Here is a 25247-nt window from a genome sequence, read left to right as displayed (position 1 = left end):
TTTTTGTGTGTGTATGTGTGTGTGTGTGTGTGTGTGTGTGTGTGTGTGTGTGCTCTCAAAGGTTTCCATCGAAATTCCTTTTTTTTGGATGGGTAAAACTTTCAAGTTTCAGGAAACAGGAAATTTAGGATTTTATAGATTTTATTGATTCTTTGAAAGGAATAAAACTGTGCTGAACATACAGTATATAAGCTACGTACTTATAGTGTAGCGAGAGGGTAAGGTGGTGGTACGTTACCCGCTGCTCTTCCGTGGCAATGGTAGATCCTTCTGCAAGAGAACAGGAAGAGAGGAAGTGAGATTAAAATGTATGGTTAAAAACAAACGCTCCGCTAAATGTTCAATAACGAGCCACTTATTATTCCGAAGTGCTCAGTGTAATGCAAGAGGGATATTCATTAGGAGACAGATTAAGGCTTGGACAGCACTTAGGGGAGGCCAGTCCTCAAAACATTCCCCCAAGATCAAGCAAGATAGACAGAGCGATTGAAAGAGACAGAACGAGTGTACATTTGAAAAAAGAAAACCCATGCAAATGCCCCCTGCTGGTGTAGTAAGGACTTGCGCCGGGGGAGGTTGACCTCACCTGCCGTGGCTCGCTTTGATGACATTGTCTGGCGCCACCGGGCAGCTAATAGAGGATTATGTGCTCAAATGTCCTTTGTGTGTGTGTGTGTGTGTTTGTATGAGTGCCAAAATGTTGCCTAAAACCTTCGCAATTACACAAAGTTTACACTCTAGACACTGTTACCATGGTATCCTGAAAACTAATACCGGGTCCTATAAACCATTTACTAATAAAACAATTAATACTCTCTGTATTTACTAACCCGAACTGAATAACCCAGTTTTAATCATTTAATCATCTGGATGTACATAAAAGTGGATTAAATAATATGGATTTAATCATTTGGATTTTATATTTTTTTCCAGATTGAAGCCGCCGATTCAACGAGCAATCAGAACATTACATGAAAGATTTAATAAAAATTTTAATAATCCTGATGTGTTAACTTGTGTATAATAATTTTCTATTTAATAAATAGGATTAAATCATCAGAATCTCATAAAATGGAGTTAATAAAGTGTATTTAATATTCTGAATTTACTAACCTGATTTTAATAACCGGTATTTAATAATCGAATAAACTGGAATCAATCGATTTTTTGCTCATTTTAATAATAAAGTGGATTTCCTGACCCGGATTTAATAATTTGCCCAGTAAAAAGTGGATTAAATAATATGGAATGAATAATCTGAATCTTATCATTTGTATTTTGTCTGGATGTCTCTTCAGTGAGCTATCAGCACATTACATGCCGGTTTTTTGCATTTAATAATCCGAATTCATTTAAATGCAATAATCCTGATGAATTACCTTGGATTCAATTATCTGCAGTTAATAATCTAGATTTAATAGAGTTAAAATAATGGAGTATGGTTTTAGTGGATTTATTATTCTGGATTTAGTAACCTCAATTGATTAACCTGGATTTAATAATCTAGATCTAATAAACTGATTTTAAGTATATATTCAATCAGGTGAAGTTTAATAAAGTCGATTTGCTAACCTTAATGTAATAACCTGGATGTAATAACGTAGATTAAATAATATGGATTTAATAATCTGGATTTTTTACCAGATTGCAGCCACCTCTACAGTGAGCTATTATCATATTATATGATAGATTTAATCAAATGGATTGGATAATCTGGATTAATTTAACAGGATGTAAGAATCCTTCTTTATTAACGAAGATTTAATAATCTAAATTGAATAATCTAGATTTACTAAAATGAATTGAATAACCTAGATTAAAAAATCTAGATCTAATAAACTGGAATTCATTATTTATTTAATACATTTTAATAATATGGATTTAATTAAGTGGATTTACTAACCTAGATTTAATCATCTGAGTTTTATCTGGATTGCAGCAGCCACCTCAAGTAAGATATCAACACATTACATGACAGAATTAATAAATCAGATTTGATCATCTGGAATAACTTAACTGGATGTAATAATCCTGATTTATTATCTTTTAATAATCTATATTTAATATTCTGGAATTGCTCATCTGAGTTAAATCATCTAGATCCAATAAACTGGAATAAATTATTTCTTTCATACATTTTAATAATATGGATTCAATAAAGTGGTTTTACTAACCAAGATTTATTATTCTCGATGTAATCATCTGGATTTAATAAAATGGATTTACAGAAATCTTCACCATATCATTGATACGATACTTCCCTCAAATAATGATAGAGGTTTAATTAGTTTAATTAGCCATCCGTGAGTCTATCAAATGTACGTCGATTACTGTCTGGTTTGTCTCAGCTTCCATATCAGACTTTAGAAAACTACAGAAGACTGCTGAGAAGATTAATGGTGCTCTTTGGCCCACTCTTCACAAACTGTACACCACTCCAGGGAGGAAACAATCAACCAAAAATAACAAATGGTCATCGCACACCAGACCACAACCTGTTTGTACTACTGCTGCCCTCTGGATAGTGCTACGGAGCCCCAAGCACCAGAACCTCAAGGCACAACAACTGTTTTTTCCAGGCAATCTCTATCATGAAGACTTCAACTCATACCAGTAACCTATTTAAGTGCTATATGTAACTCGTCCAAAAAATATTTATTTACCATTTATTGTTTATTGAAATTTCCTTGCATATGCTTCCACTATTTCCTGCACATATTTGTATATAAACTCTGTAATCTTTTCATGTCAACCAGACTGAACCATTTTTTTACATTAATTTTATATTGCATTCAGAAGCTTCAGTCGAAAGACAAGACAAATTCCTGATGCGTGTGAGCACACTGGGAAATAAATCTCCATTCTGATGTACTATCATGTAAGTTGTTGCTATAGAAACTCTATACGGACTGAAATCCTCTAGCTATTTTTATTTTTTTGGAAGAATTCCCATTTAATGAGGTTTTATCTTGAGGTTTGGAAGTCGAACATTTGCCGAGGCAGAGGCAGAATCAGTGTTGATTTGAAGCAAATCTCATCCGTACTTCATTGTGACCTTAAAAAAACGAAACCCTGAGCGGTAAGAATGATGATCGTTCTCGGGTTGGCCTAAATATAACCACTCTGATACAGTCTCTGCGCTACACACAGGACATAGAGAGAGAGAAAGAGAGAGACAATATCAGGATGCATCAATCAGTCCTTTATCTACTGGATTTCTGTCTCATTCGCACGTGCTGCAAGAATATAAGTAAGCAGCGGCGGCAGCTTCACCAGGATGAAGCTTTATAGACGCCACTGTTAGCGTTGGACGTCAACATGCTATGGACGCCTGCATATTCGTCAAGGCCAAACCAGACAAGGTCCATGTGGAAACCCGACCTGCTGTCTTTGGTTCTTTGTTTTGACGGTCGTCGGCTGGGGAGCGGTCTGAGATCGGATCGATACGGGAAAATAAAGGAAATGCGAGCAGCGGCAGCATCGATAAACTTCCTCACGCCACAGACCTACAGACTGCCAGGAAGCAACGCTAGCCGACTAATGAATTAGCACTATAGAGAGAGAGAGAGAGAGAGAGAGAGAGAGAGAGAGAGAGAGAGGGCCTGATTGTTTATGGCAGGATTAAAATAAAAGATGCAACACAGAAGGGTCAATAAAGGAGAAGCGTGTTTGGGCCGTCACTCGTTAACCGAACGTACAGGAAATGACTAAGCAGGTCTGCGTTTCACACTCAGACGTTCAGCCAGTGGATCAATAATCGTCTGATATGTTTTCTGCACTTCTTTCTGGCTAGGAGATTCAGAATTCAGTGTTTTCTAAATAATCATCCATCCTTGTGATATTTATCATCTATATTCTATGGTACACTAATCCTTTTTCCATCAAAACACCTCACAAAATGATGCTCCCACCCCCATGCTTTACAGCTGAGATGATGCTCTTCAGACAAGCCCTCTGTGTTTTTGTTTTATTTCATACACAACAGGTTCCTGTATTCAGCAACACTGAAACCCAGGCAGGTTCTCTTCTTATGCTGATTTTCCATTCTTTTTCAGATGTGGGGTATAAAATGGGATTGGGTTACACCTCTTTAAGTCATGTTTCTTCTACACTCGGTTTTCTGAAGAGGTCAAACGTTCAAGAGTTCACCAGGCTTGATCTCTGGAACACAGCGAAATTATGTGCGTAACACATTTTTCCCTCACATGATCACTGATGTTTGTGAAACATCCTACCTCTACCATATGTTAATTAGTAGACAACACCCAGAATTAGCCCCTCCCACCATCTCAAATGATTGCTAATTAGCACTTCTTGTAGTAACTATTCCCCGCAAATTCGTTATTCTGTAACCCGAGCCATGTTTCAGCAGATGGATCCTTCCATCTAAGCCCTACTTATGGGAAATAGCCCTGTTAGCCATATTGTAACCTCCGTGCTCCTCGTTCTGTGCCCTAAACCCCACTGCTCTCTCTTCTTCTCCGCCTCGGTGGGCTGTCAGACTCTCATTACTCTCCTAATGGGCCATAAAGAGCATCTGCGGACGGTCCCAGGAAAGAACCCTGAGTTACACCGTGCATCGATCGGCACTGAGGAACGCGCATAAAAGCGTCCATAGAGCCGATGTTATAGATACGCGAGGGAGGATTCATGTGTATGGTATACAAGTGTGGGCAATCCACGGTTGCCATAGTTGTCGTGCTGGAACACATGAGTGGGAAGGAGATCGCACATCATCCCTCAAGAATGATCCTGAGATCAGAGTAACAGGGCGAAGCATTACAGTATCTTCCCACAAGCCCACTGTTCTTAGATTGTTCTAAATATACAGAAAATAAATTATTTGGATGATATTTGTTGAACTGAACCACCCGTCCCGTAGGGGTGTATGAAAATATTGATGCACGTAAGTATCATGATATTTTGTTTGACGATACTGTATCAGTTCTCGAAAAATGCAATATTTTATACAAATAATCATACAAGATTCTTGGATTTCGTTTCGTTTTGAGTTTCTATCCCGACAGCTAGATACACTAAAGGTTTGTGGACACCTAGTCATAAGTATGGTATGTCCACATTTAGTCCCAAATTTGCTCTTAGAATTTCCTCCACTCTTCTGGGAAGATGTTCCACTAGATTTTGGAGTGTGATAATTGACATTTGTGTTCATCAGCCACAATGGTTGTTAGTAAAGTCAGGTACGGATGTAGGTGAAGTGAGGAGGCCTGGGGTGCAGTCAGCATTCACATTCATCCCAAAGGTGTCCAGTAGGGTTGGTGCTCTATAGCAGGAGAACTCACTCCAAACCATGTAAAGTACATCTTCATGGAGTTAGCTTTGTGCACAGGGGCATCCATGCTGGAACAGGTTTGGGTCTCCAAGTTCAAGTGAATGCAAAATCTTATTATACAAATATTATGATATCATATTATTATATGATATAATTAAATTTAGTGATATTAAGTACCTCCAACTTTGAGGTAACAGTTTGGAAAGGAACCACATATAGCAGGAAAGTTCAGGTGTCTGGATACTTTTGGCAAATAAGTGTACATAGAAGTCTTTATATCTTTAAAGTTAAACAGAGACAGGAAGTACCAGTATAAGGCCACGCCACCGATATAAGCTTTAATATCCACCTGTTTCCTGGATGCTGCAGCTCAACGATTATGGGTAAAAATTCAGTCGGAAGTTATAACAGTGTTGACTGACGTTGAAATGGCGTTAAAAATCTCAGGAACAACACGTGCTGTTCATGCTGCATTTCTAACCAGACGAAGCTCAGTTTGTGGCAGTGCTACATACCCAAACCTAAAGTTAGAGCAAGAATAAAACTGAAACTAGAGCAAGACAAAAAACTAAAAGTTAAAAAACTAAAAGTTAAGAACTTGTAACAGAGGGAAAGTCAAGAGTAACTGCACGTATCGATTGTTTTGTATGAAGATAGAAGTGTGTCTGATTCTCAGAAGTGACTTATTGCCTGGAAACTCAGGGAAATCAAGCACTGAGCAAAATCTAATACATTTAAAAACAAATAACATCTGAAACACTGCTGTGTTTTAGGGGAAGTTTAATTACTCAAATGTTGTGAGAGAGAGAGAGAGAGAGAGAGAGAGAGAGAGAGAGAGAGAGCAAAACAGTAAAAGAGATAAAGATGGATAGTGAGACAGAAAGAGGGAGGAATAGAAAGAAAGAAAGAAAGAAAGAAAGAAAGAAAGAAAGAAAGAAAGAAAGAAAGAAAGAAAGAAAGAAAGAAAGAAGGATGGATGGATGGATGGATGGATGGATGGATGGATGGAGAGAAATGCAGAGAGAAAGACAGGAAGAAAGAGACAGAAAACGACTTGAAGAGAGAAAGAGGGATGGAGAGAGAGATGGTTAAAAAGAGGATAGAGATAGATAAACAGAGCAAGAAAGACAGAGAGAGAGAGAAATGGAAAGAGAAAGATATAGAGATTGACAGACAGACATGAAGAGATGGAGGGAGAAAGAGAGAGAGAGAGAGAGAGAGAGAGAGAGAGAGAGAGAGAGAGAGAGAAATGGGTGATTTCTGAATATATAAGTAAATGATGGATGTTAAAGACATTTTGGTTTCACAGACTTCATGTGCAGATTATGTGCTGGTGTGTGTGTGTGTGTGTGTGTGTTTGCTTTGTGTTAAACAATGCTACGTGCTTCCTGCACGCCACACAATCGCTCACACAATCAAGCACCCAAGAAAAACAGGAAGTTGGCTGCGTGGTTATGCCTGATGAAGGCCAGCTGAGTTTCTCAGTTAGAACCGGTTTATTTCTGCTCGATAATGCAGGCACTTGGGAAAGACAGTGTGTGTAATATGAGGATAAATAAATGGCGGTCACATGAGGAGAAAGCTCAGTGAAGTGAAGAAAAAAAACGCAAAAATAAAAAAAATCCCTAATATCAGCAGAGACGTGTTTAGTGTCTGTAGGTCAGTGCTGTAGGTCAGATCGTGACCATGGGTAGGTCACATGACCACAGGATTATTCAATATATCTATTGTATGGAGGTGGAAACCTGCAGAAGGAAGGCAAAAAACTTTTGGAACATCTCCTTTTCAATGTTTTACTTTTTGTTTTGTTTTTTACTGTTTTTGCATATAAAAAAAGAATAGTGAGATCTTCCTGGAGTGTGTTTATACCAGAAAGTATTTTTGACAATCCTGTCAATTCAGGTGGGATAGAGTGTATCAGCTGGGGTACGAGGGTACGAGGGTACGAGGGTTACTCCAGGAATGTCAAATATGGTACGATCTTTCCAGGTGAATACACGCGTAAAAAAATGTATTAATTTAATTTAATTTAAAAAAGATATATATACAAATATATATAGATATATTGGAAAAACACTAGGAAAAAAAGAAAGAAAGAAAGAAAGAAAGAAAGAAAGAAAGAAAGAAAGAAAGAAAGAAAGAAAGAAAGAAAGAAAGAAAAACTAGCAAGCTTGTCTATAGAAATTTAAAATACAGTACGATCTTTCCAGATGCATACACGTCATAAAAATGTAATAAAACAAAATTAATAAATGAAAAAGGAGATACTCAGGTAATAATCTCTCATATAAAAAAATATCTGAACAGAATATACAAAAACAGACCCGAAGCCAGAGTCCTTTTGAGGCGAGTCTGTGTTCATTTATACAAAGTTCAGTTCGCACAATATTATTGCATCATAAAACGTATGCAAATGGTATGCAAATTCACCCACATATTTTTTTATTACATTTCAGGCAGATGCCCTTATCTCTTCGTCATCTCAATTAGATATATATATATATATATATATATATATATATATATATATATATATATATATATATATGAAGGTCATGAGTTCAAATCCCAGCCACACTATGCTGCCACTATTTGGCCCCTGAGCAAGGCCCTTAAACCCAATAATGCTCAGTTGTATAAATGAGATAAATGCAAGTTGCTCTGGATGAGGGCGTCACCCCTAAATGTAAATATAAATATATGTTTCTAGTTCAATCTTCTGAGATGTTTCATTAGATCAGGTTCATCACTTGAGTCTGAGAGCTGAAGATGATCTGATGAAGCACTGTGAACGGGAGATCTCTATAATCATCTCATCTACTAGTACTTTTCCACCAAAATGTAATGATAGACCTGTATCATGTGTGGACGCGTTCCTGCCGGGTTCCTCGGTGAACAACCGGAAGAGCGCGCGCTCGGCTCACCTGCATCCTCCTCCGGCGGATGATCCCGGAGTCGTCCGCGGCGCTACTCCCACCTGGCCTGTCGGTCATCTTCGGTCGCTTTGCGTGGAAAACAGAGGCATGGAGGAAGAGGAAGAGGAGGAGATGGAGAAAGAGGAGGAGGACACCTAGAGAGCCGCGTCTCTTCAGCTCCGTAACCAGACGACAAACCCATCGGCTTGTTTATGGCGACCGGCACCTTCTTTATCTCCGCGTCTCCATGGCGACTAATTTCCTCCGCTCTTTCCGCGCAGCCTGGTCTTTTCCTCCCACTTCCCTGTCAGATCGAACCAATCTCGAGACCTCTGTAGGGGGCGCCCAAATATCCTAATAACACACCGAACAGGCATCACATTATGAACACCTGCATAATATTGTGATGTTCCCCATTTGCTGCTAAAACTGTTCTGGCTCGTTGAGCATTAACAGCATGAACTTCTTCAGCAGTCTGAGCTACAGGAGCTCATCTGTTGGATCGGATCACACGGACCAGCTTTCGCTCCTCCTGTGCATCAGTGAGCTGCAGATGCTTGGAGATGCTTTGACCCAGTCGTCACAATTTGTCAAACTTGCTCAAATCCTTATTCCCCTTGTGGCCCAATCCCATAGTGCCCATTTTTCCTGCTTCTAATACGTCAACTTTGATGACAAAATATTTACTGCCTAATAAACAAATCCCCCACTAACAAGTGCCATGATAAAGAGATAATCAGCGTTATTTACTTCACCACTCATAATATTAATAATGTTATTCTTAATGGTGTAAATAAAGACCTTGAAATGAAATTTGGAATAACCAATCCAAACTACGGAAGTCCTGAGAATCCATGCAATATAATATTATTTTCGTTCGTGTTTTCTCACGATCATGACTTCATTTTCTTGTGATCTCGAACATAAAACAATTATTTCCTAATGATTAGTACTTTTCTTTTTATTCGGCATAAGAGCATGTTCTAGAGGCAACATCATAGCAGCATCATGGGTAATAGCATAACAATTTGTAGTAGCGAGCGCATGGATGATCAAGATCACAAGAAACCAAATCTATGGCTAAAAACATATTTATCCTTCAGTCAAGCTTTTTTCTCAATAGGTTTCAGGTCTTAAAGAGCAGATCTGGAGATATCATGGATAGGTGTCAAACTTAATCACTATACAGTGGGCTGTACATTTTACACCCAGGCCTTCAGTGGTGTCCTATCTGAATTGATCCACCCTTTAATACTATCTTATAGAATCCATCAATGTGGTAGAGAAACGCAGTGAAAACAGAGCGCTGCATCACAGACAGGAAACTCATACAGCGAGAATGAATGTCGTTACTACCGCAAGAAATCCAATGAACACAATTGAAGTCTCCTTTCACTGTAGCCACAACTGCACCGCCTGCATACATCATCTGTAGCAGAACCATCGATATTGACCTCATAAAAGGTGTGTTTTAATGCCTGCTAGATGAACAGCCAACTCGCAATCTAAATAGACCAGAAAATTCTTCAGGTGCTTCAGATTGAAGCAACATAGAGTTCAAACAAAAGAAATCTGCAGTGCTAACATGAAGTGAAGGCTGAAATCTGCCTAGCAGATAAAGCAAAAGATTACACGAGACAATGTCGGATCTCACCATGTGCCAAGAACGACTGAAAGCAGCGCGTCAAACGTGTTAGATGAAATCACACCTCCTTCGTGTTTCTCCTCTCTCTGATGGAGGTCCTCGGAAAAGGTTGTACAGGAACACTTGTGTTAACGTGTTAGTCGGATAAAGCGTTCACAATGTGTGTGTGTGGAGGGGAGGGTGTACGCCAGCTGTGGTTCTATCAAAAATGTTCCTTCCAAAATAGATAGATACAGTTTTATTGTCATTGCATAGCGTAGACACACAGCAACGAAACTGTGGCCATGTGCAAATACAGTGAACATGCACAGAAGCTCTTGAGCAAATAACAGTAAGAATATAAATGTATAGAAGGATCTATAGGTCACAAGGAACATTTAGAATATGTGAAAAATCATTCATCATACCAGTGGTGGACCATCAAGTCCAGTGAGGCCTTCACTGCTATCCTAAACTTTATCAGAATCACTGAATTACTTTTTAATATGATTTTTTTCCATGACAACTTATTAACTTCCTCCCAATAATCTATTTTAATCATTTTGTAGTGTTTCTCTTGTATATGCTGCTTCCTGTAGTGTCTGTTTAGGTTGGAGTTTCTATCCAATCAGATTTTAGCCATCACATCACATGTTACTAGGGTCAAAGTAATCTATTCATGTTGTTGAAGCTGTTGCTCGAACTAATCAGAGTGCGAGTTGGTGACACCAGGGCCATCTAGCAGGCATACGATCATGTCAGCACTTCCTTTGACTGGAGAGCGCACTAGTCAGAGCTCACATACCGCATCTGTAGCGAACTTCACAAGCTCAAATATATTTGTTGGAATTATATGTCTTTTCATTCTGTAATGTATGACAGAGGAGAAGAAATCGATTTGGGCACAGATACAAGAACATATAACGCACAAGACAAACTTTCCAAGAAAAGATGGACATGGTAAAAAAAAAAAAGGTCGGACATAACAATTCAATACAGTTGTTGAGCTTCTTCATGGACCATTTATACTTCAGTGTTTTTTTTTCCTGTAGTATATGCACAAAAAAACAAATCCTCAGGAAATCCGTAATGCACAAAAAAAATGCGACCCGTGGTGATTTTATGAGGTTATTATCGACGCTTCTGCTAGCGATGATGCATTTGGGTGGTGCAGTTGTGGCTACAGTGAAAGGAGACTTGTTCAATTGTGTTCATTGGGTTTCTTGCTTTAGGAACGACTTTCATTCTCGCTAGAAATTCTTGTGTGTGATGCAGCGACTGTTAAACTGCATCTCACTATAATACTGCTATAGCTGTGGCATTGTAATGATGGTGTGTTTATTGATTCAGGCAGGACACCACTGAAGGCCTGGGTCTGAAATGCACTATAGGATATATAAGTGTACAATATAAATAATATATGCATTGGATGCACAGGACCAAGACCATACACTGTGTGCATACAGATACAGTATATAAGATAAACTAGGATGATCTGTTTAAACAATTTATATATATATATATATACACAATGCTGGGAGCGCTGTATTGCTGTGTAATGGAACTCGTTTGTAGGTGATAGTGTGTAAACATAGATAAATAAATTATTTTCTTGTTAACAGAGCAAGTCTAGAAACTTTCTGATACCACCATAAGTGCCAGTGATGCATTGAGCGGTTTTCACCACTCTTTGCAAATCTTGGATCCGGCTGATGAACTCATTACCAAGCAGTCCGGAGGTTGGAGTAAGTGTGTTGGCACCTTTAAATTGCACAGGACAGCGGGGACTGGAAATGAGTAGCCATGTGCTTAAAGGATTACAGGGACAAAAACCATGCTGAAATGTACCACGGCCACCCACCTCCAACATGCTCCATCAGCCAATATGCATCCTGAGCCAACACAGTGCACCTTTTGTAGTCATTTCGTCTTGATTCCCAAAAATCTCTGTGTAAAGGGTATTTTTAAAAGCTCTAATTATCAGCAGGGTGTGGTGGGCCAAAACACCCCCCTAACACTAACACACACACACACACACACACACACACACACACACACACACATTGCTAGTGGTATTATTCATAGGAATGATATTGATTTTCTTGTCTAGGCTGCAAGCCAGAGTGGTATTATGACCTTCTCCATACTATAATGATTCGATAATCAATGCTCTCTCTCTCTCTCTCTCTCTCTCTCTCTCTCTCTCTCTCTCTCTCTCTCTCTCTCTCTCTTCTCATCCACAAAGATAGACCATTTTAGACTATATTTATCCGAAGAGCGCCCAATCAGAACTGTGTTTCGAAACACATTTACCTTCCACGATCACTTTCTGTGAGGGTGTTGTTATTAATGTGGCATCCCACACGCCCACAGGAGCAGATTGTCATCAGCTAACACACACACACACACACACACACACACACACACACACACACACAGAGAACAAGACCGCCTACGAAGCATCTGATAAAAAAAAAAAGTGCACTGTGACAGGATGTAAAGTCAGGCGTAAGAGCAAAACAATAATGGAGACATGACATCCAACTGAGAAGCACTATCATCCCATACATGTTGTATTTGACATGTTCTCTCTCTCACACACACACACACACACACACACACTTGGCACAGACTCTATCCAAATAACAGAACCGTGTGGCTATTAATACAAATTCAAATCACAGTGAGCTAGCATGAGTTAGCGTTTTTCCCCTGACTAGCCATGACGAGTTCTCATGTGAAGTCATTCGCTCATAATGGTTTGTTGTAATGAATAATAACACAAACAATGAGTCAGCACATTTTTTCCCAAATAGAAAGATGTAATCATACTAACTTGGAACATGATCTTATGCAGATTTCAGATTAAGTAGGCCATAATGAATTTATCCACGATATTCTTCATATTATATGCTATCTGTATATGCTTTTATATCTTTGTAGGGACCTAGTGTCCTTATAAGGATATGGATATCTGACAGATTTGACCTTGTTAGGACATTTCACCAGGCTAGGTATATGTTGACCTGTCTATCTATCTATCTATCTATCTATCTATCTATCTATCTATCTATCTATCTATCTATCTATCTATCTATCTATCTATCTATCTATCTATCTGTCTAGCTATCATATGCTTCATATAATGCGTATGCTTTAATTGACAATGATCTATCTATCATGAAATAGTATAATCATCTATCTATCTATCTATCTATCTATCTATCTATCTATCTATCTATCTATCTATCTATCTATCTATCTATCATGAAATAGTATAATCATCTATCTATCTATCTATCTATCTATCTATCTATCTATCTATCTATCTATCATGAAATAGTATAATCATCTATCTATCTATCTATCTATCTATCTATCTATCTATCTATCTATCTATCTATCTATCTATCATGAAATAGTATAATCATCTATCTATCTATCTATCTATCTATCATGACATAGTATAATCTATCTATCTATCTATCTATCTATCTATCTATCTATCTATCTATCTATCTATCTATCTATCTATCTAGCTATCTATCTATCTATCTATCTATCATCTATCTATCTATCTATCTATCTATCTATCTATCTCTATCTATCTATCTATCTATCTATCTATCTGTCTAGCTATCATATGCTTCATATAATGCGTATGCTTTAATTGACAATGATCTATCTATCATGAAATAGTATAATCATCTATCTATCTATCTATCTATCTATCTATCTATCTATCTATCTATCTATCTATCTATCTATCTATCTATCATGAAATAGTATAATCATCTATCTATCTATCTATCTATCTATCTATCTATCTATCTATCTATCTATCATGAAATAGTATAATCATCTATCTATCTATCTATCTATCTATCTATCTATCTATCTATCTATCTATCTATCTATCTATCATGAAATAGTATAATCATCTATCTATCTATCTATCTATCATGACATAGTATAATCTATCTATCTATCTATCTATCTATCTATCTATCTATCTATCTATCTATCTATCTATCTATCTATCTAGCTATCTATCTATCTATCTAGCTATCTATCTATCTATCTATATCTATCTATCTATATCTATCTATCTATCTATCTATCTATCTATCTGTCTAGCTATCATATGCTTCATATAATGCGTATGCTTTAATTGACAATGATCTATCTATCATGAAATAGTATAATCATCTATCTATCTATCTATCTATCTATCTATCTATCTATCTATCTATCTATCTATCTATCTATCTATCTATCATGAAATAGTATAATCATCTATCTATCTATCTATCTATCTATCTATCTATCTATCTATCTATCTATCATGAAATAGTATAATCATCTATCTATCTATCTATCTATCTATCTATCTATCTATCTATCTATCTATCTATCTATCTATCATGAAATAGTATAATCATCTATCTATCTATCTATCTATCTATCATGACATAGTATAATCTATCTATCTATCTATCTATCTATCTATCTATCTATCTATCTATCTATCTATCTATCTATCTATCTATCTATCTAGCTATCTATCTGCTTCATAGCATATGCTATCTGTGTATGCTTTTATCTCTTAATGGGGACCTAATGTTCTTTTTAGCATATGAATGTCTGACAAGTTTTTGACCAGTCCTATATATTGTATCTGTCTGTCTGTCTGTCTGTCTGTCTGTCTATCTATCTATCTATCTATCTATCTATCTATCTATCTATCTATCTATCTATCTATCTATCTATCTATTATATGTTTCATTCTTTAATATTAGCATACTTATATACTAGCATACTTAAATACTACCAAACTTGGATACTATAATACTTATATACTAGCGTACTTTAATACTAGCATATTTAAATACTAACAATCTTGGATACTTCAATATTTAAATACTACTGTACATAAATACTAGAATATTTGCATACTAGCATACTTAATAACATACTTAAATACTAGCAAACTTGGATACTATAATACTTAAATAGTAGCATACTTAAATACTACTGTACTGATATACTAACATACTTGGACACTATAATACTTATATACTAGCGTACTTAAATACTACCATACTTGGAGAGTAGCATACTTAAATACTTGCAAACTTGGACACTTGCAAAATTAAATACAAACGTACTTAAATACTACCATACCTTGATACTATAATATTGGCATAATAGCATACTTATATACTATCATACTTAAACACTTTTTATTTAATTGTCTGTTTGTTTATTTCTTTAAAAATAAAAGTCCACAAGACTCTTATTGGTGTTGTATGTGGCTTCACGCGGGACCGGAAGTGGGAAGCCGGTAGTCATGGCGCCTATAATTGGCGCCTCGTATTAGCCGTGTTAACTTCAACACGTTTTTTATACTGTTTTCCATCAGTTTGTTTTTTCTCTTTGGCCTCAGCGGGAGACGCGGACAGAGTGAGTGTCAGGTCTCTCACACACCAGCCTTCAAAACACCGACATGTCTTTATAAAGGGACGTCGCAGCGCCGAGCTTAATGACTAGCTGGGGCATTATGGGGCAGAGTCTCAAATAGTTCTGCACTTCCTATATCGGTGCACTAACTAGGGGATGAGTATAACAGGCGTGTGTACACTACCTAGTGCGGTTTGTGTGTAATAGGGAACCATTTGGGATACGGGCATGGAAAGTGTCCTCGATACAAAAATGATATGATTTATTGAGTTTGTTTGCAGGAATTGTATCCATTTCGAACAGTATCCGTTCTGCTAGGTACATCTACACACTCGTGAAGGAACATTGCAGTTCCATTCATATCTTGGAGAAATAACCATAGATAGACGATCTCCATCCAACCATTTTGGAGAAATAACCATAGATAGATGATCTCCATCCAACCATTTTGGAGAAATAACCATAGATAGATGATCTCCATCCAACCATTTTGAAGAAATAACCATAGATAGATGATCTCCATCCAACCATCTTGGAGAAATAACCATCTGGGTGTTGTTTGAACCATTTTAGAGAACTAACCACAAATGAATAATCTCCATCCAACCATCTTGGTGTTCAACCCTCTTGGAGAACTAACCACAGATGGATGATCTCGTTTCAAACATCGTGGAAATTAACCACAAAGATAATTTCCATCCAAACATCTTGGGTTTCTAAACACCTCAAATCCTTTTGTCTTTTCATATAATCCCAGACAGACTCGATGATCTGTGGGAACGATCACTTCCAAGACTCCTTGTTCTTCTCTACACTGAAGGTGGCTCCTAATTACATTAACTGTGTGTTTGGGCTCATTGTCCTGCTGCACAATAAATTTGAGGCCAATCAGATGCCTCCTTGATGGTATCTCATGACGGGTAAATAATCTGCCTGTATTTCTCAGCATTGATGACACCATAAATCCAACTCCATTTCAGCCCCAAACTTGCAGGAAACCTCCACTATGCTTCACTGTTGCCTGCTGATGCTGATTATTGTGTCGCTGTCCAGCACTTCAGCAAACATTTACATCCAAATAGATCCGATTTTGACCCATCAGTCCAGAACATCTGCCGCCATTTTTCTGCTCCACATTTCCAATATTTCAGGACATATGAAGACCACTTCTGGTCAGACTTCTCCAGACACTAAATGGGTGCAACAGAGTCCCACTGGTATTCTCAAGTTCTTTGCTGATGGCACTGCTTGATATCTTCTGATGTTGAAGGGAAGAAGCATGATGTCTTTCATCTGCCGTAGTAAGTTTCCTTGGTTGACCACTTCGTCTGCGCTCCTCAACATTGTCTGATTCGTTTGTTCTTCTTGAAAATAGATTAAAGAGCAGATCTGCTTTGAGATCTTTGCCTGGGAAAGACCCTGCTGATGCAGTAGAACCCCTTTGTGTCTTGTTGCTGTGTTCAGTCCTGCCACTGTGTAGGACCCATGAGATGAAACTAGTGATGTGAAGATCGGATCATTTTACTGACTCGGTTATTTGAATCTTTTTCTTGAGTCATTTAGATAATTTGATTAAAAACGTTAAATTTTCAATAAGCAAATCCCAAACATCTACATACACCAAGTGTGACTAAAGTTACAGTAATTAAAATATGATTTATCCATAGCTGTATGGCCTTAAACACGATAAGTAGTTCTGGTTCGTATCGTTGGTTCTTTTGTCACATGACTCCCATAGTTGTTGTAACAATAATGTCAAGATTCGGCCAAAAAAAACCCGATCTCCTGCATTGTGAAGCATCTATGGGAGTCACACGACAAAAGAACAAACGACTCGAACTAGAGGAGTCGAGAGGGAAACTACTCAATTCTGTTTTGCGATTCTTTGTTCTCATGTGCGTCTAGTAGAAAATGAACGAATCGCTCTTTGAAACGACTCGTTCAGAATGAATGAATTGTTCTGAGTCGCATTAAAGACTCGTTCAGAATAAAGGAATCGCTCTTTGAGACGACTCGTTCTTCTGAGTCGCATTAAAGACTCGTTTAGAATAAAGGAATCGCTCTTTGAGACGACTCGTTCTTCTGAGTCGCATTAAAGACTCGTTCAGAATGAAGGAATCGCTCTTTGAGATAACTCGTTCTTCTGAGTCGCATTAAAGATTCGTTCAGAATGAAGAAATCGCTCTTTGAGATGACTCGTTCTTCTGAGTCGCATTAAAGACTCGTTTAGAATGAAGGAATCGCTCTTTGAGACGAATAAACTTTCTTACCTGCACAAGTAAGACCTGAAGGCTGAAGAGTGGTCACACCAAATACTGTTTTTACCCAGATTTCTTTTCTGTTTGCTTGTTTACCATTTTGTTTATTGAACGCTTTTTTTTTTTTTTTTAACTTTCTCAATTTTAGGCATTTTTCCCCTGCCTAAAACTTTTCCATGGTGCTCGGTATATCATATATATTTTTTCCTTTTGCCAGGTGATGAAGCGCGGCCGGACGGAGCAGATCCAGCACGCCGTGGCGCTGTACCTGAAGAGACGCCAGTATGCCGACGTGGACGGTTCGCTGAAAGGGACCAAGTTGTCTCAATCTACAGAGGATATGGCAGCGCACCTCATGGGTATTGTACCATGTTATCGTGCATGTGAAACAGTGCAGCCGGGCCTCATGCCAATAAACCCCCCCAAAAAACAGTACTGAATCATGAAAAAGTGCTAAATAAAGTCAATATATTAATTATAATATAAATAAATCAGAGATACATTTAAACTGAAGCCATAAGTAACACTCCAAATAAAAATAGTTACATCCAAAAAGAATAAAAGACAAATAAACAGCATGTAGCATCAGTGATTCGCCTGTAGAGGCCACTCTCGTGCTGTATAACGCAACCCGGAAAAACTATTGTCGTGGAAATCCACCTTTTAAAATAAAATGAGGCCAGTCCTAGTAAAATTTTATACGCTTTATCGAAATCGCAATTTTAGGTAGCTTTGTATGTCATGTCAAATCTCAAAGAAACGTGAAATTCCGTTTCACCCAAGGGATTTATTAGACACAATCATGCATATTCATTTTTTATTGAACAAAAGAAGAGAAGGTTGAGTAGATAAACAAATTAATCGATCTAAGATTTTCTCACACAGTTAATGCCTTGCGTCTGTTCTTCTTCTAGTACAGAAGGTTACAGGAGGAGAAACCATAAAAATGGCAATCAAAGCGATCTATAATTGTGTTTACTACAGTGAACAGATATTTGGAAGCCATTTTGAAGCATTTAAGTTGCAGTATCGTGTCCCAACCACCCATGAACTCAAAGCGTTGTTCACCCTTCCTTTTAACTTTTGTCTTTGTATCTCTTTGTTGTTCTGAAAGATTGTGGCATACATTCAAAAATGGCGGAGGAAAGAGAGAGAATAAACGTTAAGTCCTTATATTCTCTGGACAAAAAAAAAAAAGATTCAGTTAAAAATGTTAAAAATACTTTTATCCAAATTCGAATTGAATTTTTTCCCCGTGAAATAAAATACGCCTGTTTTGCACCTTAAAAACAGGTCTTAATGACTGATGTTTATGTAACGTTTTCTCTCATCGAAATGCTCCTGAGGCACTTGAGAAGGTTTTTGGTTTGTTAGTTCCTGTGGTCGTTGTCGTTCGTTCTTCTGTTCGAACAAATACAATTCGCTGTATTATGACTACTAATGAGACCAACAGCCAATCAGATTTCTGTTGTTGGAGCAAAGTTCTCTCAGATCGTACTGCAGACGTAAAACGGATTTTATTTTTCAGCTACGTGAAAAACAGCTGAAGTCTTAAATTTAATTCTTTATGGTCTTATGAAGGTCCTAAATTTGACTTGAATTGACCCTGATATTTAGGTTCTGCCTTATTTTGTGTTCTAGTTCAATTACGATATAGTTTACACTTTTGATTTTTATTAAACAGCAATATTAAATAGTCTTCAGATTGTATCAATAATTTCAATGCTTCTAGTCTATATTTATTAAATAGGTCATATAAAATTGTAGGCATATATACGAGGACAGGGATGTAATATATATCACAGCCAATCTTAAAATTAACAACATTAATTACATCGGCAAAATTTATTTTAAACATACATCACAGGAATAATCCAGATTTTTCCCTCAGCATTATCAGTGTGGATTTTTGCTGATAGTTTCCTGCAGTCAACTATCGGTGACAATTGATCGCCAAAACCGATAAATCGGTCGACCTCTAGTCCACACACACTGATCTCGCACTTCTAGATGCAGGACAAACCCCCAGATGAACCTTGTCTGTAAAAGTGATCAACTGCTTCAGAAAACCTTCACCAAACTGGTAAAAACTGGTTGTTCTCTGTGCATGATAAATTTCTGTTTCTCTCTTTCTGCAGTTCAGACAGAGTCCAGCTGCGGGAACGTGGTTTCTGCAGCTCCGTGCCAGTCAGACCCTCAGCAGTACGAGACTCAGTTCTCCAGGTTACGCAGCTTCCTGCTGGGTAAGTTTGGTGTCGCTGTTGGAATGAAGAGAGCTAACTCGCCAATTTGTGGTCTTGGGTTCATGGTTAAAAGCTGAGGGATGGAGCAGTGGATGCTGTGTTAATGCTGTATGTGTGTGTGTGTGTGTGTGTGTGTGTGTGTGTGTGTGTGTGTGTGTGTGTGTGTGTGTGTGTGTGTGTGTGTGTGTGTGTGTGTGTCAGAGGCCGAGGTGCCATTGGGCAGGGAGGCGAGCGCCATACTTTTCCCTCTCTTTATCTACTTGCACCTGGACATGGCGCGCTGTGGCCTGAAGGGGGCGGTAGACTCCTTCTTCAGCCGCTTCCACTCCTCTTTCCAGCAGGAGGCCGAGCAGAGAGCCATGGTGGAGCATCTCAGAGGAATCGTCACTCCGCAGGTCAGTCATGGCAACATCGACACCGTCGTAGCCCCCACACATCAGGGCAGGGGACAGGGGGGGTTGCTCGGTCATAGTGGCTTGGGACAAAAAAAGATGCCTTCACGTCAGATTCTCACGGCTCTGTGCAGTTGTCATGACGACAAGACACCTGATACACATGGGTCATATTTCCAAAATAATAAGGACAGAACAACAGACCAGTCGAACACTGTGGTCCAGTCGCCACGACAACAACGATGTGCATCTCGGATTGGTTGACATGTTGGCACTGATCTGTACCTCAGGTCAGTTACCATGACAACAGTGAAGTGGATGCACTTTGCCTGTGCTGTCCTGACATATGGGCGTCACCTTCATTGTAACTGACCTGAGGAATGGGCGTCCTGAAGGTGACTCATACAATAGATAGGTCACCATGACGACAGCAACCCATACCACAGGTCCTGACGGTGACCCATACAACAGGTCAGTCACTATGACGACAGCAACCCATACCACAGGTCGATCACCATGACAACAGCGGCTGAAACAACATGGTTCATAATTGAACTTCACTTATATCTGCGTTCCCCTGCTTTCCTCCTCAATCCTGTGTGGTGTGTGTGTGTGTGTGTGTGTTTGTGTAGGACGTGGCCTCCAACTCCAAACTGAGCTCTCTGTTGGAGCACAAGTACGTGGTGCAGCTGACCGATGAGGCCTACACCTACTTATTGCGCTACCTCCAGAGTGACGACAATAGCGCCCTCTGCAGGGTGCTCAGCACACACCTACAGGTCACAGCACCTCACCTGGAAATCTGGTTTCATAATTTCAATGAAAACCGGTTTATAATTATTATTATTAATAAATTCTCAGGTGTACGAATGAAAATGTGCTCCACAGGTGGAAGTTTCTGCTGTGCGCCGCACCGACTACCAGCTCAACGGGACGGGGCTGACGACAGGAAACTCCACTTCCACTTCCTGTTCCAGCGGGTGGTTGGGCGTGGACGGGTCAGACGGGGCAGAGTCGGTGGATGTCCCGGCAGGGTTACCGCCTCAGAATGAGGCCGCCCTGGAGGCACTCCAGGACAGCATCAGGCGGGTTCGCGAGGGTCCTCCGTCCCTCACCACCGTCTGCTTCTACGCCTTCGAAAACACTGAGCAGCTTCTGAATGCTGCAGAGGTGTCGCCCGATAGCCGCCTGCTGGCTGCTGCCTTCGACAGCTCTGCCCTCAAGCTGTGGAGCCTCCGAGCCCGAAAGCTGAAGGCAGGACCTTGTAGGGCCAACGTGTCTAAAATACGCCTCGCCTGCGACCTTGTGGAGGAGGAGGTGAGTGACGCAGTGAGACGTCTCAGATATTGCGGGTGCGTATTTACGATGTTCTAAAGCCGTCCTTCCTGTTTCTGACTCAGACGGAGGAGGAGGAGTCGGGCAGCGAGATGAAGACCCTGCGCGGCCACAGCGGCCCCGTGTACGGCGCGACGTTCCTGCACGACTCCGCGGGTCTGCTCTCGTGCTCGGAGGACTGCACCGTGCGCTTTTGGGAGCTTCGCGGTTTCAGCAACGCTGCCGTATACCGAGGACACGCCTACCCCGTGTGGGACATCGCGGCGAGTCCGTGCGGCCTGTACTTCTGCACAGCGTCGCGCGACACCACGGCTCGTCTCTGGACTCCGGCCCGTGCTCACCCGCTGCGACTTTACGCCGGACACCTGGCCGACGTCGACTGCGTGCGCTTCCATCCCAACTCCAGCTACATCGCTACAGGCTCCACCGACAGGACCGTCCGTCTCTGGAGCACGCAACACGGGGGATCAGTACGCCTGCTAACCGGACACCGGGGTCCCGTACTGGCCCTCGCCTTCTCACCTGATGGCAGGTTAGACACCAAAATATATATCTGTACATCGGTTTTTAAGTCACACTTTGGTTCAATTTGAGTATAGTCATTGGGGAAGAAATGCAAAAAATATCTTTTTTTTTTCTTTTTTGTCTTTTTATAAATACGTTGTTTATTATTATTAACATTTGTGAACATCAACAGTTTACATTTTCAGAACAGTTGAAAATAAAAAATCTTATACGTAAAAATGTAATAGAATAAATCAAAATAATGCATACACTTTTTTATTAAATAGATTAAATTTAGTATTGATTAAATTGGTACAAATTTAATTGATTGAATACAATTAAATAAATGGATAAATGTAATTAAATAGTTTGCATTGAAATCAGAAAGAATCTTGAGTTTTATTGCTAAGTGGGTTTGCACTTACAAGGAATTTGTTTTATTATTTTTTTATGGTAAATAAAAGAAAAAAAATAAGTAAATATAAAAAAAAAAAGGTTAAAACAAATTTTTAATAAGGCAAAATAAATAAAAACAGAAAAATACAGAATTATGGGGTTTAACACATTTTTATATTTTATTTAGACCCCATTTGAGTAGTACAGATGTGCATATACGTGTGTGTGTCTGTTACGCTTAATTTTCTAAAGAAATGTTCTACTTTACTGTTTTAATTATTGCAGCATACTTTAGCAAATGTCTGCATTTGAGAAACACAAGATAATTCTTTATTTATTCGTTCAATTTATTGAGTCATTAATAAATTCTATCCATCCTTCATTCATTTATTCACTCCCTCGATATGCGCAATTGTCAGGATTTTCTGCTTTTAACTCAAAGTCTTGAAGCTGGACACAAAAAGAACTCATATCTAGTGTCGTAAAAAAAAAAAAACATTAGCAATGTCTGTATATGGATGTGTGAAATTTTCTTATTTTTTTTCTTTACTGTTCTGGACAGAACTAAAAATAAGACCATATTTGGAACTATTTTCTAGAATGGATTTTCCCGATACCGATAGCCAGGTTGGATCGTACTTGCCGATAACCGATTAATCAGAGTTTTTAAAATGGATACTGGACGGAACAAAGCAAAAACAAACATAACACTCCATGTAAAATAAAACTGAACCTTATTAACAAAAGAGTAGCTGACATGGCAGAAAATTATAGTGTAACTAACTAACTATTAACAAAAGATAAATGTCATTTCAATGCCCTGGCGAAGGTGAAGACATTTTAAGATAGCCATTCAAAGCATTTCTGTTTGGATTTATGGATTTAAATAGAAACGCTTTAACTGAAGTTAATAAATGCTTTAGAAGCATTTAGGCCGCTGTCGTACTGTATAAGGACAGCGGACCTTCTTAAACACAACCCGGAAAAACTATCGTTATGGATTTTTGCCGATAGTTCCATCAATCAAATCGGCTAAACTGATAAATCATTCAACCTCTGCTATTGTCATACATTCATGCCTTTCTCCCCTTCACAGGTATCTGGTGTCTGCAGGTGAGGACCAGCGGTTGCGTTTGTGGGACTTGGCAGCAGGTGGTGTCCTAAAGGAGCTGCGTGGACACACGGGTGCCATCACCAGCCTGGCGTTCAGCCCGGACAGCTCCCTTATTGCCTCAGCAGCTCTGGATAACTCGGTGCGGGTCTGGGACGTACGGAACGCCGGGGGCGGGGGGGCGGTGCCTCCGGACGGCTCCAGCCCCGAGCTGGTCGGAGTTTACATGGGCGAGACAAGCAGCGTCCTTAACGTCCAGTTCACCGCCTGCAATCTGCTGCTGGTCACCGGGACAGCGCAGGAGAAACAGGAGCAGTGAGAGCGAGACCCGGACGATCTCAGCCTTGCACTAAATAGTCCCCACTCACGTCTCCATGTTTATCCGATGGAGCGATCGGTCTTTCCTTTATCAGACTCATGTTTCTTTCAAGCAGCTATTTGTAACTTCTCATTTGAAACTCTGAATTTGTGTTGTTTCAGTTCCTGTTTTCTGAAATTTTTCAAGCTATTTTTTGTATCGATGTTATAATATGTATGTATATATTATTATAGGAGCGCATACGAATTAGTTTAAATCCTGCTCAGAGACATTTGCTAAATAGACGACACACAACGTCTCAGAATAAAGAATAAACTCTGCAGTTTACCCGTAACGCAAACGTGTATGTCTGAAGTCAGGTGTGTGGTTTTTTTTTTTTTTTTTTAAGCTTCATTATAAGTATTACATCGCCCTGTTTGTTGCTATGACAATAAAATTTGCTATAAAATCGTGCAATAGCACACGAGCACACTGAACAGCACCAAAACCTTCTTTTCAGTTGCTTCAAAAAAAATCACACAAATTCAGGAGTCAGGAGTTTCTTCCATCATTTACTCCTCTCCAAATGTTCTGCATGCTGTTAAACTGATGCTGAACTGCATATTGGTTATAAGTAGAAACCAATCAAAAGTTCTAAACCGAGCCTGATTCTTCTTCTTCTTCTTTCGTCTTCTCCCATTAGGGATCACCGCAGAGGATCATCCGTCTCCACACCCCCCTGTCCTCTACATCTGCCTCTTTCACAACAACTACCTGCATGTCTTCCCTCACCACATACATGAACCTCCTCCTTGGTCTTCCTCTTTTCCTCCTTCCTGGTGGCTCCATCCTCAGCATTCTCCTACAGATATACCCCATGTCCCTCCTCTGCACATGTCCAAACCATCTCAATCTCACCTCCCTCACCTTGTCCCTAAAACGTCCTACATGCGCTGTCCCTCTAATAAACTCATTTCTAATCCTGTCCATCGTCGTCACTCCCAACGAAAACCTCAACATCTTCAGCTCTGCTACCTCCAGCGCCACCTCCTGTCTTTTACTCACTGCCACTGTCTCTTGTTGAAATAAAAAGTTATGACCGATTTCACAAAATGTAGTTGAGTGAAAAAAGTAAGAAATCTGACTGAAGTCAAAGTGAAAGGAAATAGAAATACTTCACCAAAAGTACAAATACACAAAAAAGCTACTTAATTACGGTAATGAATTACATTGACTTCATTACTGTCCACCACTGAACACCTTTAGATGAATTGTTCATGCTGACTGCACCCCCAGGCCTCCTCACCTCACCTACATCACTAGCTGACTTTAACATCCTTGTGGATGAATGAAATCTCGCACAAATATCCACAAAATCTAGTGGAACATCTACCCAGAAGAGTGGGAACTTATTATAA

At 39.2% G+C, this 25247-nt stretch overlaps 2 protein-coding genes across 2 annotated transcripts in view; one reads left to right on the top strand and one right to left on the bottom strand.

Annotated features, from left to right (window-relative positions):
• Positions 1–8616, bottom strand: part of mast1a (microtubule associated serine/threonine kinase 1a) — a 60397-nt gene extending 51781 nt beyond the window's left edge. The window contains exons 1-2 of the mRNA XM_046837414.1: positions 8218–8616; positions 239–270 (exon numbers count right to left, since the gene is read on the bottom strand). Coding sequence (XP_046693370.1) covers positions 239–270; positions 8218–8286 — 101 coding nt within the window. The 5' untranslated portion in view covers positions 8287–8616. The remainder of the gene's footprint in view (positions 1–238; positions 271–8217) is intronic.
• Positions 8617–15145: 6529 nt separating this feature from the next.
• taf5l (TAF5-like RNA polymerase II, p300/CBP-associated factor (PCAF)-associated factor) lies at positions 15146–24184 on the top strand. The gene is made up of 8 exons (XM_046837032.1): positions 15146–15295; positions 17768–17909; positions 19689–19793; positions 19995–20188; positions 20818–20964; positions 21074–21502; positions 21586–22052; positions 23517–24184. Exons 2-8 carry the CDS (start codon positions 17771–17773, stop codon positions 23848–23850), a joined length of 1815 nt encoding a protein of 604 aa, XP_046692988.1. The 5' UTR covers positions 15146–15295; positions 17768–17770; the 3' UTR covers positions 23851–24184.
• The last annotated feature ends 1063 nt before the right edge of the window (positions 24185–25247 follow it).

Source organism: Silurus meridionalis, chromosome 24 (assembly GCF_014805685.1).
Source record: "Silurus meridionalis isolate SWU-2019-XX chromosome 24, ASM1480568v1, whole genome shotgun sequence".
Taxonomy (NCBI): domain Eukaryota; kingdom Metazoa; phylum Chordata; class Actinopteri; order Siluriformes; family Siluridae; genus Silurus; species Silurus meridionalis.
The sequence above is the reverse complement of the archived record's forward strand: the minus strand, read 5'-3'. Positions and strand labels throughout refer to the sequence as shown.